Source organism: Adiantum capillus-veneris, chromosome 3, assembly GCF_014529385.1.
Source record: "Adiantum capillus-veneris isolate H3 chromosome 3, ASM1452938v2, whole genome shotgun sequence".
In the NCBI taxonomy this organism is placed as follows: domain Eukaryota; kingdom Viridiplantae; phylum Streptophyta; class Polypodiopsida; order Polypodiales; family Pteridaceae; genus Adiantum; species Adiantum capillus-veneris.
The window spans coordinates 24,257,407-24,275,285 of record NC_140933.1 but is presented as its reverse complement, the minus strand read 5'-3'; the positions used below and the strand labels follow the sequence as shown (position 1 = coordinate 24,275,285).

The 17,879-nt window shown below is 37.6% G+C and overlaps 1 protein-coding gene across 1 annotated transcript; it reads left to right on the top strand.

Moving 5' to 3' along the window:
* The first annotated feature begins 216 nt into the window (after window positions 1–216).
* Window positions 217–2,139, top strand: LOC147460619 (uncharacterized). Its single transcript, XM_086499063.1, has 3 exons — window positions 217–503; window positions 1,232–1,327; window positions 1,476–2,139. Exons 2-3 carry the CDS (start codon window positions 1,292–1,294, stop codon window positions 1,818–1,820), a joined length of 381 nt encoding a protein of 126 aa, XP_086355189.1. The 5' UTR covers window positions 217–503; window positions 1,232–1,291; the 3' UTR covers window positions 1,821–2,139.
* The last annotated feature ends 15,740 nt before the right edge of the window (window positions 2,140–17,879 follow it).

The window sequence follows — 17,879 nt, the reverse complement described above, 5'->3', positions numbered from 1 at the left end:
CTATTGGTGGAACCAAGGAGGCCGCCTCCTTCCTCTTGATTTAGGGTAGTGTACCCGTGGTCTAGCCGCCTATCGGTAGGTTCAAAGGGTCATGCTCTCATCTCTTCTAAGGCCACGAGGATGGTCAACTAGTGAGTCTTCTTGGTGTACTAAAGTGCATAACTAGGTGAGGGCAACCTACTTCTCTTCTCCCTTGTGCAGCTAGGGCAGGCCATCTAGCCCCCTTTCCTCTTTACCATGAGCACAAGAGATGGGCTAAGACTCCTCCCCAATCTTCTCTGTGCTAGGATGATGGGCAGACCAACCGCCCGCCCCCCCTCTCTCATTCCTTATTTCGAGCGGCGAGCAAACAAGGCCATAGCCCTCCCTCCAACAGCCATGCCAGCTGTCCTCCTTGCTCCGCCCTTTTGTGGCTCATGAAGCACAGGGCCAACTCGCCTCTCCTGTAATACAAAGCTGACCACGCCTCTCTCTTCACTGTGGGTCGACCAACTCAAAATCGAGTCTCTCTCTCTCTCTTTCTCTCTACTCAAGTGGTTGACAAAAGCATAAGATTCATTTTCTTAATGGATTTCAAAAACATCCAGTAAGGTTTGGTTTAGAGGATTATCATGCAAGTAAAGCTTTCTCTCTTGCAATAGTTATAAGCAGCCAAGTCTCTGGTCAAATTTGAACGATGGTCACCTTGTTAGTACCCTGTTAATTGGTCAAAGAATTAGTAATCGCATAATGTAATTTTTGAGATGATACCTAAAAGAAACTAGGGAAAGGAGTATGCTTCAAGGACAGGATGCCCCTAAAGAACGGGCTCATAATTGACTAATAGGTATTCTTGCATCTTATGGTATGGGAGATTGTAAGTTTGTAAAGGCATTTTCTATGGTTTAACCATATGCTGGATTGTCAAAAAAAAAAAGAATCAGGGTTTTGTTACATTTAATTTTTTGGGGATCATACAAATTCGCTAACTTAATTAAGGTGTGACTAGATTTAGATGGTATAAATTCACCAACAGAGGTAGTATCCCAAGTATGTCGCCCCAATCTTTTTTTGATTTCTTTTCGTAGGAATCTTAAGAGATGCTCTTATAGGTTTGAGCCTCTTTGAGGGAGAAGGTGGCACGTGGAGGGGCATACAGAGAAAAAGATAGCTTACATGTGTTATCATGAAGAATTTTGTATTTTTGGAAAAATGATTTTTTGCGGGCATTGACAGTGGAAATGCTTGACAGGTCCCACGAGCCTGCAGTCGATGAATAAGCAAATTGAAGACGACGCATTGAGTGCAAGAAATGCTGAGCATATGCATCGGCTATGGGGAGAGGCAGGTGCATAGATGGAAGTCTCTCTCTCTCTCTCTCTCTCTCTCTCTCTCTCTCTCTCTTTGTAGCGCGTGCTTTTGGAGGAGTTGCAGAGTAGGGCTCCATTCTCTCAAGAGGGTCTTGGAACCAAAGATTCTACATGTGATGTTCGCAGGTGCACAAACTTCTCTGTGCTGCACTGAAGCGAGGGAAGCGAGATGCAGCTGAACGGCTTAAATGCGATGGAATAGGCTGCGTAGAAATTCATCACAACGGGTGGGCATCAGTAGGTCGGCATGGAGAGCATGCGGTCAGCTCAGTTCGATTTGCCTGCACAGGAGGTCTTTGTTGTCTGGTCTGTGCAGACATGGCGATTGCGCATGGCAGGGGAAGGAGGTCCGTTGCTGCGATGACCACCAAGAACAGGGCGCAAATCGAATGCGGCGTGGGAACCACCGAGCGTAAATCTTTTCTTTTGGTGGAGAGCAGCAAGAAGGAATCTTCTCCCTTAATTAATTAATTGAATCGCAAAAGAGCCATATACGTATATGCCAACATGAATCTACATGAGTTTCAAAAGGAAGGAGATAATTAGGAGAAGATGGAAGTGGAAGATTGAGGAGTTGAAATAGGATAGGTGAGGAATAGAAGTGGACATCTTGAGGAGTTCAAGGAAGCTAGCACCAAGGTGGTGGATGTAACTAACTACAAAACCCGCTTTCAAGCTTGGGTTTTTAAGAGGAAGAACTAAGAACAATCAGGGTGATTTTCAACACCAGCTATAATCGACATCCGTTAATTGAAAAAGGAGTAGTAGTAGTAGAAAGTTCTTCCCACACTTCTACATTGAAATGGAATATGTTTTTGGCGATATCGTCTCATGTGATAGAGGGGACAAGAACTCAAAATTCTTAGGGATAGAATTGGAGGGATCTTCGAGAGGTTTGTGTCCTACATGCTAACTAGTTATCAGTATTATTATAAAATGAGGAAAAACAAAATAAAATCTTATGGTGAGAGGATCTCGAATACCTTATAGTAACTAATTGTATGTTATTTAAATTGTTGATTATTTTCCTACTATCTTTTTAGGACTGTTTTCCTAGCATAGTGGTGTCTAAAGCGGCTCGGTTGAGTGCAGTTACAATGAGAGAGTCAATTGGAAGATAATTTTATAACTGCCCCCATCTTTTTCCAAGGATAGGGATAGAGCATTACGTTCTTCTCTTAGATTAGAGTATACATATATGTTTTGCTTGCTAGGGCCCTTACTGCTTAGGAAGTCCAAACCCCCTCTAGGATGGGAGAGAACTAGGGTAGTGAGTATCTTGGAACATCCTGGTCTTGGTTGGAAGGGACATCCTTACAGCTTATAGGGAGAATGCAGGAAGGACCTGGGCCCTTGCTATGTGTGTGGTTCACACACATAGCAAATTGAGAAGCTTTTAATCGCTATAGTGTGTGGGTGTGTAGAGAAGAAGAAAGTATGTCAGGCATGAAAAGCCTTGGGAAGGTCTAAGGAGAGGTTTCTATCAGTAGCACAAATAGTAGAGGACTCTCTCTCTGTCTTGCCATCGATAACGCAAAGGACAACATGTTGTTCTCTCTTCCCATGTGTACTAGTTGCAAAGTGTGTGGGTGTGTGTGGGCAACACTGTTGAAGGTCTCAAGTTTGGATCCTTTGAAGGTAGAACACAGCATCCATGCAAAAACTCAACAAAAATGCATCATCATCATCTCTCTCTCTCTCTCTCTCTCTCTCTCTCTCTAGCTAAGAACATAGAGGCCAACCCTTTCCCTCTCAATTTGTGACGCAAACTATAGAAGAGGGCAGAGGGGGTCATGAGAGTCCGGACACACACGATCACACGATTAGGCCAAGAGCTAGATCCTGGATGTAGAAAATGTGGCCAGAATGTGTTTGTGTGATGCACAACTTTCCTCTCAAGGGCCACGTATGCTAAAATTTAAATTAAATTATTTTTAAATTTAATTTCTTTCAAGATTGGGATAGTTCCACCGTTAGGGCACTTTGGGTTATTTTCTGGCACCAAAAACTTGTTGCGGAGCAGTTCCCACTCAGGATGCCAATGGACATCCAGGCAGATAACACATGCCCACGTCAGCACCATGTGGACACGCATGCCCGAGAGCGACCACTAATGGTGCAGAGTACCCGCACAGGGGAAGTGAGCCCTTGACTAGAGAAGCCATGGCTACGTGCTCTGTCCTTATAGGATAAAAAGTGCCGCATCAGCAGCTTTGGACGAGGTGATGCAAAAAAGTAAAAGTGCGGGCCATACCATGCTTGGATGCACCGCATTGAATGTGGAGCAAAGCTGCTCACACACTGCTAGGCTGTTAGCGTGTGGGGCGGTGCTATGAAAGCCTAGCCTGAGTAGCCAGGTCAAAAATAGTGTAAAGGTTTAATAGAGGCAATTTCCCACAAGGGCTCTATTTAAAACATTCACAATAGGTGGGGCAATTTCTGATGTCATGAATGGTTTATCAAGTGCGTAGACACACAAGACTGCATAGTAAAAAATGGAGTCCAAGACAAATTCCATGCTTGGATGATTTTGAGAAGCCCTTAATTTAATAGAAGCCTCTACATGCATTCAAATTGTGTGTAACAAAATAAAAGACAATTCTTGCTCAAGAGGAATCCATGTGGGAGTGAACACGCACTCGCATCCCCTTCAAATCTTAGACATGGTGTGCCCGTATTGGAGAGCACCTGCACTCACATCAGCACCATAGCAGCGCATCAACGCTTGTATTGTACCCAAATCATGTTGTACCACACCCACACATGCACTGAGTTTGTGTTGTAGAGCACCCGTGTGTTCACGTCCCTGTTGTAGCTGTGTGTGCGATGTAGTACTTGTGTTAGAAAAAATTGCAATTTGGTCATGTGTTAATTCACACTCCATAACATATTTTTTGTAGTTAGGGAACTCCCGTGTAGATCAGGGTTGTATAAAATCTTGAGCGTTCACACAAGCCAAAATTGTTTCTTGTAGTATTTACACGCAAAATCTCGACCGTGTCGGTGTGGACATCGTGAGAACTACTAACCATGGGCGTAGCTTCCATCGCACACAATTACATGCAAGAAGCAATCTATCTCTACATGTAGCCATTGGTGTTGTATTGCACCAACACCCATGCGGTAGCACACTTGTGTTTTTTGTGCCACAGCACACCCATACCCATGACTTGCCGTAGTGCACCCATGTTGTAGCGTACTCGTGATGCACTTGAGCCATGGTGCACCTACGTCCATGTCATAGCATACTCGTGATGCACTTGAGCCGTAGTGCACCTACGGCTATACAATTGTGCACGTGCATTCAAGTTGTGCCGTAGCGCATATGTGCATGCGATAAATCATCTTATGTTTGTGCACAAGTGTTGTACATAGCGCACACACATGCTTGCACATGTCCGAGTCTTGCTGGACCCGCTCACATACCATCTGAATAGTGCTATATGCACTTGTGTCATGCCCGTGTCGTAGTGCACCTGTGTTACGTAACAACCAAGGTATTGTTTTCTTTTTTTTGTAGAGATGCAAGCGATTTAAATAAATATGATCATATAATCATTAGAGAGATCGATTCTTCTCTCTAGCTTCAAAATGCCTTATAGAAGGTGTAGGACTTGCCATAATTTATTTTTCATCAAATACTCGTAGCCATTTTGAGTTGATTGAATTAAAAGTAGGAGTGTCTGTAGCGACAAAATTTCTTGTGTAGCTCAAAAATTTTCCCTGGTCCTTCAAGAATGACTATATAAAACTGATAGATTTGTGTTGCGACGCACAAGGTAACATAGACCACTATTTGTATGAGAGTAGTCTTGAGAGTGCTTTGTCATTACTCATATTTGGGAGTGTAATCTTCCCAAAATTTGTGAGTGGGATCTGTGCGAGTGTAACCTTGCCATATTTTCTCTGTTTTATTATGCACATTCATGTGCATTGAGTTTTGTTTGTTATCATGGTCTTTTATCTCTCTCATATCTTGGAGATAATTCCCACACGTCAATAATTTATGCGAGCTCTTTTTCACGTGCAACGTAATTCTAGTATTTTGGTGGCCTTGCACATGTACATTGTTGCGTTTAAGTGTGCCTAAAAACACATTTAGCATGGCAATGTAGTTCGTTAGTGCTAAATGCATAAAATGAGTGCAATGTGTTTACTTGATACCAAAATAGACCCATTGTTCTTATATAAGAAAGCATCTTTGGGTACCACATTCTACTGCTTGGTTGTTTAACAACCTAGCTGCATTGCTTGTCAAAGTGGTTGTCTTGCTTTTGATAGCAGGATATTGCTTGGTCTGAAGAGATGCAAGCACTTTTTATTGGTAACATTTCCAACTTCTAATTGGGTTAGTATAAAAGTTTTGCGTACTTTTACCATTTTATCTTCTTGGAACATAGCCTTGCCAGAGTTTGATATGGTTGGAATTGTCCGTAGCAACTAATTGGCTCTTGTCCTCCGTAGACATAAGACAAGGGTTGTCCATAAAGACAAATGACTTCTTACGTAGTTTGAGAATATTTTGTGGCAAATAAAATCCTTAGACAAATGACAAAATTATCTTTGGTTAGTAGGCTAAGCATACATAAGCTCTCAGAACCAGAGTTGAGGATCAAATGAGTGTAATCTCTTACTTGGTATCTATGTCACATGTTGACATATGAAAGGAGAGCATGAAGTATGTTGTACCTAGGCTAAGGGACTTGTAGTGTCTAGCCTTAGATGGCTCATCTAGAAAGAGTGCTGATCCAGAGAGGTCAGCCAGTGTCTAGATGACAATTACAAATTTAGAGCCGATTCAAATGGATCAAAGGTAAATTCGGATGGGTATAATCCTGAGATAGAATGCTCAAACAACCTGTTAGTATTTTACTAGAAGACGGTGGAAAATTTAAAATTCTTCATTTTAATTTGTCATGCAAAGTCATCCTACGGCTTGAGAGTTTATGGTGATCTTTCAAGTAGGGGAAAGAGTCTACGTACGCATCACTAATGGTTAGTTTGGTGGTAATTTGATGGTATGGGACGTCATATTATCATGGAATTTGATGTGCTTCCTAGAACTTTCCCAAACACTTTCCACACATTTTAGATCTCTTAAAACACAATTAGATCAAGAAATTACAGATTTCAAGCTTAGAAACAAACAATTAAGCATAAATACAAAGCAAGCAATTAAAATAATGTAAAAAGATAACACAAGACACAAGATTGGGACCAACCCTTGCCCTCAATCAATGATTGAGTATTTCACCTTCCATATCTCTTTATTCATGAATGAAATCAGCGTGTACAGAGAAGAAGAAGCTTGTGTATAGATAAATAAGCAATAATGAATGTAGAAGAGAAAGAGCTATAGAGATATAGAGAAGTGGGCGCAGATTGTATATCTTCTGATCCATTGCATTTGACCACTCCGTTGGTTCCAAAAGGAGGGTAAAAAACCTTCGGCTCATTCCTTTTCCTCTCTGAGACTCCGGAACGTATTTGCTGTCCTCAAAAAGGTGTGCGCGTGCAATGACACTAATTCAAGAGGTTGCTTTTATTCATCCTCCTAAAATAACAGTCTTTTTTCTAAAAGTGAGCCAATTTTTTTTTATTGCACAATTAATTACATGTTTTTTGAATATAAATTATGTTTCGAGAACTATATAAATAACAAAAATATTCCCGTAATTGTCAAAAATTGACCAAAAAAATATTAAAAATTATCCAAAATTTTCAAAATCTTCGAGAGCTTGCTTTAATCATCCTCCTAAAATAACAGTCTTTTTCCTAAAAGTGAGCTGCTTTTTTTTTTTAGCATAATTAATTACATGAATTTTGAATATAAATTATGTTTCGAGAATTACATACGTGCCAAAAATATTCTTGTAATTATCAAAATTGACCAAAAAAATATAAAAAATAATCCAAAAATTCCAAAATCTGTAACAATCCTCCCGGTTAAGGAAGCAATTGTCGTCAATTGTGGGGCAAGAAGGAAAAGAGATGCTCACGTTCTTCAAAGTAGTATTGGAACGGGAGGCAAAGCCCTAATACTGCGCACGCTGATAGTTAAGTGTAGTAATCAGCAGAGGGATTTTCCATTGTTCATCATAATAGCATAGAAAAGAAAACACACAAAGAATGAGTGTTATCAACATAATAAAACACCAAGGAAATTAAAAGTCAAAAGAGCATCTCATGTTAGCTGCCATCTAACAAAGACAAGATGAGTATGACAACAAGGTGAGAACTATGAAATTCCACAACGTTTAGAGGCCGCGAACCTCAGTCACCTAGATGGAAGTCTCAAACCTCAGTCTTATACTATACTCATGCGATGCACCGAGTAGTTGTCAAAGGGCGAACCTTAGGTTTGTAAAACCATAGACTACAATAGTCAGAAGGGCAATACCTCAGTATCAAAATATCACTAATTTGTTGTCGGAGGGTGAAACCTCAAGTTAGAAAATCACTGACAAAATTAGCCAGAGGGAAAGACCTTAGGTAAAACAAAATCCTTTAATTTCTTGAACTTTGATAGACTTCTAAAATATTATGATGAGAGTAGAAAAATCTCTTTCGCATCTATTTTTAAACTTTTTAGGCCATTGGTCGATGATGGCTTCTGGGACAAGGATTTTTGAGTCTTTTGCTAAAAGAGGTGGGTCATCTAGAATGGGAAGTATAGGCAAAGATCCTTTCTAATATAAAAGGTCAGGAATAGCTAAGAGAAAAGAATTAGCATTAATTCGCTAAGTGACTTGGAAGAGGCCATAATACTTAGGGGCTAGCTTGACAACATGATCGGTCTCTACACTCTTCAAATGTCTCTTTTCAATACGAAGCATGACAAAATCTCTCTCTTTAAATTCCATGGGTTCATAGGATTCTTGTGCTTTGTGAAGGTCTCTTTTTGCTTGTTCTAAAACTGCAAGACAACGGAGTAGCTAGGCAAAGAATACTCATACACAATCTCAAATGGTGACTTACGTGTGGAAGAATGTGGTGTATTATGTTAGAATTTGAGGAACCTTCTTCTTGTGTGAACAAGGGCAAAGCATGAGTGTGAAGTGTCTTTAGGGGAAACCCTAGGGCACTCAAGTCCTATTTAAAGGACCTCTTGAGAGCCTCTCAACATATGAATTGAGAGATCTCTAGTTGTAATCCTTGAGCAACTAAGCAAGCTATTGTTTCTTGCATATCTTGACTCTCTCCTTCTCATTGTGTGAGTGTGTATGTGTATTATTTTGTTTCAGGCTAATTGTTAAGCACATACTTAGTGAGCGCGCACACACACACACCTAAAGCTTGCAATTAAGCACTTCTCCAACATTAATGGAGAGAGTGCATGCATAATAAGCTCAATGCTTCACATGCTTTTGCATCTATAACTTTCACATATTATTGTATACAAATTGAAGTAGATGTATATATGTATCCCATGTACCCGATCTATCATGTGTGTAAGACATTAGAAGATCAAGAATTGTGCAGATGTAATATCAATTTTAGTGCCCAGATTAGTGAATAATGTGACCCAAAAGTCATTATAAAAATGAGGGCCCCTATAAAAAATGATTGATTGAGGCATGCCATGCTGAACAAAAATATGCTTAAGAAATAAAATTCGCTAAAAGGGTTTTTTTACAAGGAATTAAATAAGCTTGCTTGCTAAATCTATCTATTATGGTCCAAATCATATTGTGTTGTGCGCGAGTGAGTGGCAAGCTAGTGATAAACTCTATTGAAATGTATTACCATAGAGAATCAAGAACATGCAAAGGCATTAATAAACCATATAACTTACCATGATGATGCTTAATACACCGACATGTGAAACATTGTGCAACATATGTGGCTACATCTTTCCTAAGGTGAGGCCAAAAAAATTGAGACTCCACTGTGTGAATAGTAGTGGCTATTCCACGGTGTCCCATGTATGGTGCTTCACGACATTCTTTAAGAACAATTTTACGAAAAGGAAATGTGACACACAATCGCTTTTCATAAAACTAATACCCATCATGAAAAGAATATGAAACATGAACAAAAGATGCATTACCACAAAATTGAGCATAAATTGCAAAAAAATCATTATCATGAGCATAAGTATCAATCATGGATGCAAAAGTTTCAGCATACACAACAAATAAGTTAGCAACTTAATGCATCTGCAATCTTATTTTCATGACTTGGCTAATATTAAATGAGTGGATGAAAACTTTGAATAAACAATGCCCACTTAATATGTTTATATGCAATTAATGGCTGAGAAAGCAAATGACGAACGCTCTGCTGATCAATCTTAATAAAAAATTATGAACCCATCAAATAATGTTTCCACAATTTTAACGCATACATATAACATCTAACAATTCTTTGTCATAAGTGTTGTAATTAAGTTCATGGGTTTAAGCTTTTGACTTTCATATGCAATTGGATGATTATCTTGCATCAATGCAGCACCAATACCACTACCACTACCACTAGCATTAGTTGTAACAAAAAAGAAAGGTCTTTTAAAATCAAGCTTGCAATTGCAAAATAGGTGCATGTGTAAGTGCATATTTCAAAGGGTCAAAATGTTTTTGATGTTGTTAAGTCCAATTAAAAGATATGCTCTTTTTGAGAAGATTTGTGAGTGGTAGAGCTATATATAAGAAATTTAGAATGAATTTTCTATAATAGCTACATAATCTAATTAAAGAACAAATCTCATGAATAGATTGAGGTCTTGGCCATTCGTTAATACATTTAATATTTTTTAGGATCAACACAAATACCATCACCAAAAATAATATGACCTAAATATTCAATCTCTATTTTGACAAATGAGATTTTCTCAAGATTCAAATAAAATTAATTTTCACCAAAATAATATGACCTAAATATTTAATCTCAATTTTGAAAAATGAATTTTTCTTAGGATTCAAATAAAGTTTATTTTCATGCAAAAGTCAGAAAACTAAATCCAAATTTGCATGATGTTCTTCTTGAATCTTACTGAAAATGAGAATATCATACAAAAACACCACCACACAATCTTAATGTTTCAAAAAGATGCTATTCATCATGTGAGAAAAAGTAGCTGGTGTATTAATCAAACCGAAAGGCATGACTAGAAATTCAAAGTGACCAGTCTTATGAACATCACTTTCTGACATACACACTTGATGATAACCAGACTTAAGATCAATTTTACTGAAAATAGATGCACCACTTAATTTATCTAACAAATCATCAATACGAGAAATAGAAAATGAGTTCTTTAAAGTGATTTTATAAGTGCCCGGTAGTCAATGCACATACGATAAGTACCATTCTTCTTTTTTACTTAAATAACTGGTGTACCAAAGGGTGAATTGCTTGGATTAATTAAACCACATTTTAATTGTTGTTATATATTCTTTTATTCAATTTGATTTTGATGATAAGGTGCTTGACAAGGTGGTGCACTACTTGGGATTAGTTCTATAGCATTGTCCTCTACTCTAGAAGGAGGTAGTCATGGAGGTAGGTCTTTAGCAAAAAGTTTCTTACATTTCATAAAATATTATTCTTGAGAGGCCGGGGACAATTGATCTATGTGTGTTTCAATTTCATTAGTAAGAACCAAAAATTTCCTCTTAGCTTGGGTGTGACTAAGTAGAGGTTCTAATTCTAGCTTTTGATTGTCTTGCAATGTGTGAGTTTTCCCTTCATGTGTAATTATGAGTGTAAGTAAATGCTTATCATAATTTATATTTGGATTAAAATGACATCTCCAAGGCATGCCCAAAATTAAATCAGTGTTTTGCAATGGTGCACCTAGGAAATCCTGTGATTCAATGAAATCCCCTAACTGGTATTGCAAACCTTTTACCATATTCACATAATTGAATTTGGTTCCTTGGAATACTACTTTTAATTTATAATTTATGGAAATCACGTTTAATTTTAATTTATGTGCACCACGTGTTGAAATGAAATTGTGTGTACTCCCATCATCATGCAATAAAGTAAAGACATCATCACCAATTTTAGCTTGCATACGCAAAAGACTATGGAGCTTAGGAATAGTATTACTTGGATTATCTTGGTCGTCTAAGTTACCTTAATGTTGTTGGTCATTGTCTTCAAAATCATTGGCTTTATTGGACTCCATGTTGTGGACTTGAATGACGTTGTCATCTTCATGTCCTTCTATGAAGTGTGAAGAAGGCGTTGACTTGTTGAGAGGGCACTTGTTATCCGTATGCCTAGCTTTGTGACACGTGTAGTAAATGATAGTTTTTAAGTCAGGTTTGCCATTGCTCTTGTTATCATTTTTTCCATTGCTCTTGTTATCATTGTTGCCATTGTTGTGATTTGGTGGAGCTTTGTGCTGTGGCTTAGAAAAAGAAATAGATGAAGACTGAAAATCATTATTTGAAGCATGATTATTTATCTTCTTTGAATCAAAACCATTTTGATTTAAGTTACTTGGTTATTGAGAGTGGTTGTAGCGTTGTTGCCATGGCTAGTGGTTAACTTCATTAGATAGCCTTAGTTGAGAAGTAGTTGATTCCATGTGTCATGCAAACAAGAAGAGTTGTTCTGCTTGAACATCATTGATTTCTGTGTTGAATCCCTTTCTTTGGCAGCTTCAACATTGCGAGCTAAAGATAGTTCTCTCTAATGAAGAATGTGGTCGAAACTTGTTGACTTCAATACGTAGAGTATGCTCCAAGCCTGCAATTACTTGCGTTTGAAGATAGAGAGAGGAACCTTCTCCACGTGTCTACATGAAAGAAGAATTTTCCAACACTTGTTTGTATATTGGGTAACGGTTTCTCATTCCCTAAACTGAAGAGTATCCCATGCATGCCTAGTTATTTCTTTGTATTGAGAAGGGAGAAAATATTTCTTTACCATTTGTTGGAATTTCTTCCAAGTCTTTGCGCTTGCAGTGATATTCCACCAAAGAAAAGCACGCTTGGTCATTTAGTTTGCTGTGCATTCTTCTAAGTCTTTGGTCACTTATGGCATTTGCAAGTGATATTCCACCAAAGAGAAGTACGCTCGGTCATTTGGTTTACTGCGTACTTGATCATGTCTCATTCATTGAAGTTTTCTCCTTGAAAATAGTCATCCAAAGAGGATAACCAGGAGAGAATCATGATAGCCTCCTTTCGTCTGTCGTACTTTATAAAAGAGAAATCCCATCCAGAGATCTTGCTTTCTTTCTTCTTGGCTTGGGCTTCTAAAGTGTGTTTAGCCACCTTGATGAGTTGTGTGTTCTCACCATCGCCTTCAGAGTTGTATTTATGAGAGTTATGTTGAAACTCATTGAGTTGTTGTTGAAGGAGATTATAAGTGTTGCACTCCTCTTCAAGTTCTTGAGAAAAGACATTAATATTTTGATCCATAACAAGAGAATTTTGGGTATTCATGGTTGTTTAACTCAAAATAAGAGGATAAAGAAAAATACGGATGCAAAGAAAAAGATACAAAATTGGCAAAAGCAAACAAGTACGTATTACCCAAAAGAAATGAGGAAACAAACTGAGATCTTCACTTGTTAAAAGCGTTAGTAGAGTTCCAAGAAGACATCGAGTGGATATTCATAGCCTTTAAACAATTTGGAATGGTCTGATAGAAACAAATAAAATGCCCAAAGAGTGTCTTCTCAGCTGAAAATTATTGTCTTGATGCCCAACAAGTACTTGCTAAATGCTGAATGTAGTTGGGGAGTGTTTGAGGGGTGTTGAAGGTCGATTGTAGCCCAAAAAGTAAACTATGCTTGGTTTTTTTTTTTTCTAATAGCAGTGCTTTTTAGAAGATTAAAGCACTTGAAAAAGTTGTCGAAAGTGTTATCGCACCCTGTAGATAATTGGAGAAGCCTTTAAGTGAATTCAGTTTGGGGCTGAATTTTGACCGTTGCTATAAATTTACTAATTTGTGAGGGAAAAATCAATGTAGGTCCATCCACCTAAGATCTCTTAAAACACAACTAGATCAATAAATTCAAGATTTCAATCTTAGGAAGAACCAATTAAGCATAAACACAAAGCAATCGATTGAAATAATGTGAAAAGATTGCATAAGACACAAGATTGGATACCAACTCCCCTCAATCAACGATTGAGTATTTCACTGTCATCACAGGCGAGATACTTCAAACTTTGTAATAACAAAATTGAAGACAAAAAGAAAAATAGGTGAGAAGGAAGAACTTAGTATTAATGATGAGCAATTGTATACAACAGAGCCCCAACCTCTCGACCACCCCCAAGATCTCAATCTCACTCTCAATCTCAATCTCAATCTCAATCTCACTCTCAATCGCAATCTGCGCCTTGATCACAATCTCGATCTCAACCTTGATCTACGTGCTCTTGAAAAGCGTGCGCTGGCTTTAAAGATAGAAAACCTTCGAAAATAGCAAGCATGCGCTCCAAGGCGACCTGCAAAAATAGCCAAAAGACAAAAACACACGCGGCCAACAAAACGTGATCGTCAAGATTAGGAAAGATTTTTTTTAAAACATTGGGAAAAAGCCCCTTTTCGGAAGCCCATAACTCAAAATCCGTCAGGAGTTAGGAGACGATCAACATATCAATGCGTTCTCTTCCGGAATCTGCATAATTGAATATGTGACACCCCTTGGATAATTCCATGTCCTTTTCCTACATTTAACTTTACGGTTTCTACTTAGGTCAAAATCCACCAAAAAGACATCAAAATTGATGAGTAGCACGTCTTAACGGTGTCCAACGGCCATGGAAACTCAAGAATTAGAAGATGATCAAAGAGAGAGACTTTTCCTACATCATGAAAAGAACATTTTGTACATAAAAAAGTTCTCTTAATTCCTACTCTAAAATAATCAAAACCTGCTTATAAAACAGGCAACTGGTCATTTAAGAAATTTTTTGAATTTTTTTCATCAAAACCAAACTTTGCACATGCATTCAAAATGACCTAAAAGAGGTTATGAAACACTATATACACACACATATCAAAAAAAAGTTTTGGCGACCTAGCCTATTCCATTCTCCCCAACTTTTAGAAACTTTGTCCTTAAAGTTGGAAAGAAGGAAATTCAGATTGCAAAACAAAGAGATCTATCTAGGTGGCATCTTCTACGGGGTAAGTCTGTCGCTTAACCAAAGTTTCCACGATGTCTGTATTTCTAAAATGTTTAAATCTTCTATCTAAAATAACATCAGGTTCCACTTTCAATGTCCCATCATCCTTGACCTTAGAGTTGTCCTGTAAAACATGGTTAAAATTAGTAACATACTTTTTCAACAAGCTAACATGAAAAACAGGATGCACCCTAACATGAAAAGGTAATTCCAATTGATATGCTAAAGATCCAACTCTTTTCAAAATTTTGAATGGTTCAGCAAAAAGTGGAGAGAGTCTCTTTTCTTTCCCAAGAATGAGATTAGATTTTTTAGGAACAACCTTTAAGAAAACCATATCCCCATTTTTGTATTCAACATGTCGATATTTGTTATCATAGTATGTTTTGTGTCTCTTTTGAGCTTCCCTTATATGATCCCTTATCTAGCTAACTCTTTATCCATCTTTTCAAGCATTTCACGTGAAATTTCAACTTTGTTATTTGGATTACAAAAATTAACAGGACTTGGACAATTATAACCATACATAGCCTGAAAAGGAGTCATTTGAATGGATGTATGATATGAACTATTATGTGCAAATTCAACTGAGGATAAGTACTCAGTTGTATACAAAGAAAAAGGAAAAGCAAAGTTTGTTGTCGTTCCTCTATGAAGTATAGCAAAACTATGGTGGAAGGCATATTTGAAGCAGAGGACCAAGGTTGAACTAGTTGATTGGGAGGAGTTCAAAGCTCAAGCAAGGGACAAAAATCACTTTTAATCTCTGCTATGAAACTTTTGAGAGGGGTAAGACAAGGGTGTGAAACCTTTTTAGTTTTTGCTCATTGATTGTGAGCAAGGGGAAGTAATATTCAATGCTAAAGAGGGTCACAAAATCAAAGCTCAAGCGAGGGACAACAAATCACTTTTAATATTTGCTATGAAACTTTTGAGAGGGGTAAGACAAGGGTGTGAAAACTTTTTAGCTTTTTGGTAATAAGGTAACAGAGGAAACAAAAGATACACAAAAAGAAACCAACCCAAAATATGTGGAATAGCTCTTAGATGATTACAAGGATGTGTTTCCAGAGAAACTTCCGGTGTTGCCTCCGCCTAGAGTAGTAGACTATGCAATAGATCTGTATCCGGGAGCTGAACCTTACTCAAGGGCACCATATAGGTTTAACATTGATGAACTTAAAGAATTGAAACTACAGCTTAATCTCATAAGAAGCAAGAATGTATATGGGAGGACTTGAATAAGCAAAATGGCGTAGCAAGGGCCAATCTCAAGGATTATGAGGAAATAAGTGATGATGAGAAAATCATTTCTTCTTTGAAAGAAGGTTTAAATCTTGCATAAGACTTGTGCAAGTCATTGAATATGGAGCTGATACATCCCTCTCATAAAATGTGGTGGCTTTCTCCATGGCTTGAGATTGATGCCTCATGGGTTGATCTTGAAGCAGAGTTAAATCAAGACAATGATGATATTCACAATGAGGTAGAGAAAGGTTTCATTCAACCTAGTGTGTCGCCTTGGGGTAGTCCTGTTTTATTCCAAAAAAATAAAGATGGTACTTACAGGTTGTGCATTGACTATAAGGGGTTAAATAAACAAACGATAAAGAACAAATACCCTCTTCCTCACATTGATCTTGAAGCAGAGTTAAATCAAGACAATGATGATATTCACAATGAAGTAGAGAAAGGTTTCATTAAACCTAGTGTGTCGCCTTGGGGTAGTCCTGTTTTATTCCAGAAAAATAAAGATGGTACTTATAGGCTGTGCATTGACTATAAGGGGTTAAATAAACAAACGATAAAGAACAAATACCCTCTTCCTCACATAGATGAATTGCTAAGTCAATTGAGTGGTGCCAACATATTTTCTAAGATTAATCTTCATTCTGGTTATCACCAAATTAGACTCAACCTGAAGATATTTTGAAAATTGCTTTTTGCACACGCTAGGGTCATCATGAGTTTGAAGTGCTTGCTTTTGGACTCACAAATGCCCCTACAACTTTCATGTGTTTGATGAATAACATATTTCATCCATATCTTGATGTCTTCATTCTTGTTTTCTTGGATGATATATTTATTTATTCAAAAGATGAGAATGAACATACATAACACCTAAGGAAAACATTTGAAATTCTTTGTGAACACAAACTCTATGCAAAGGTGAGTAAGTGTTCTTTTGCAAAGGATAAGATTGTTTACTTAGGAAGAGTGATTTCTAAGGATGGGATACACATTGATCCAGACAAAGTTAAGACTATAGTTGAGTGGCCTACACCTAGGAATGTGAGGAGTTTTATGGGGTTGGCACAGCATGAAAGGGCACATATAAAGAGTTTCTCTAAAAAAGCAAGTCCATTGACCGAATTGACTAAGAAGGATAAGGGTTTTGCTTGGACTTCTGAATGTCAAGTTTCTTTTGATACATTGAATCAAAAAGTGGCTAAAAATTGTATTTCGAAAGTGCTTGAGATGGAAAAACCTTTTGTTGTGGTGATCAATTGGGTTGTGTGTTAACACAAGAGGGAAGAGTGGTTGCATATGAGTCTCAAAAATTAAGGAAACATAAATTAAACTATGCAACTCATGATTTGGAATTGTTGGCTGTGGTGCATGCATTAAAACATTGGAGACATCTTTTGCTTGGTGTTAAATTTGAACTCCGTACTGATCATCAAAGTCTTAAGTACATTTTCACTCAACCTTTACTTAACAATAGGCAAAGAAGGTGGATTGAACTTTTAGTTGAATATGATTTTAATTTGAAGTACCTTGCTGGAAAGGAAATAAGGTGGCTGATGCATTAAGTTGAAGGCCTATGTGTAATCTTGTGAGTGTTGTGAGTTCAAATTTGATTGATGACATTCGTGTTGAATTTGAAAAAGATGCATTTTATGTTCCCATCTTATCTTTCTTGCATGATTATCCAGGAGACATGTATGAAAATAAATTTCATGTTTATAAGGGAGACTTGTATTGTTTCAATCGGTTGTGTATTCCTCAAAACTCTCCCTTGAATGCTAAAATTTTGTGGGAATGTCATAATACTCCATTTTCGGAACACCCAGGGTCAAACAAAACATATGAAAAAGTCAAGAGCACCAAATGAACGTCGCCTTCCAAGTCTTCTTAATAACGTTCAGTTAAACCAACGGCCCCCTTGTTAACCTAAACATGGACTAACTTGCCATATATTTGCGGCTTCAAAGCCCATTTTAGCTAATTTTTGATTATGCGTTCGTATTTTACTTACTTTACTATGCTTCGTAGTCCAAATATGTATGCCCTCCCAGTTTCCTAGTCCAAATCTCTAATATGCACTATTTCTCAGGTATGCATCTCTAGATATGCTATTTATGATTAAAGTTTGAGTTCTCATATACATTTTAATGGAGTTTTTAGCCCAAAATTTATCAACACGCAATCA

Coding starts and splice junctions, on each gene's coding strand:
- LOC147460619 (XM_086499063.1), top strand. CDS start 1,292: ATGCTGAGCATATGCATCGGCTATGGGGAGAGGCAG. Junction 1,328..1,475: donor TCGGCTATGGGGAGAGGCAG/GTGCATAGATGG, acceptor TGATGTTCGCAG/GTGCACAAACTTCTCTGTGC.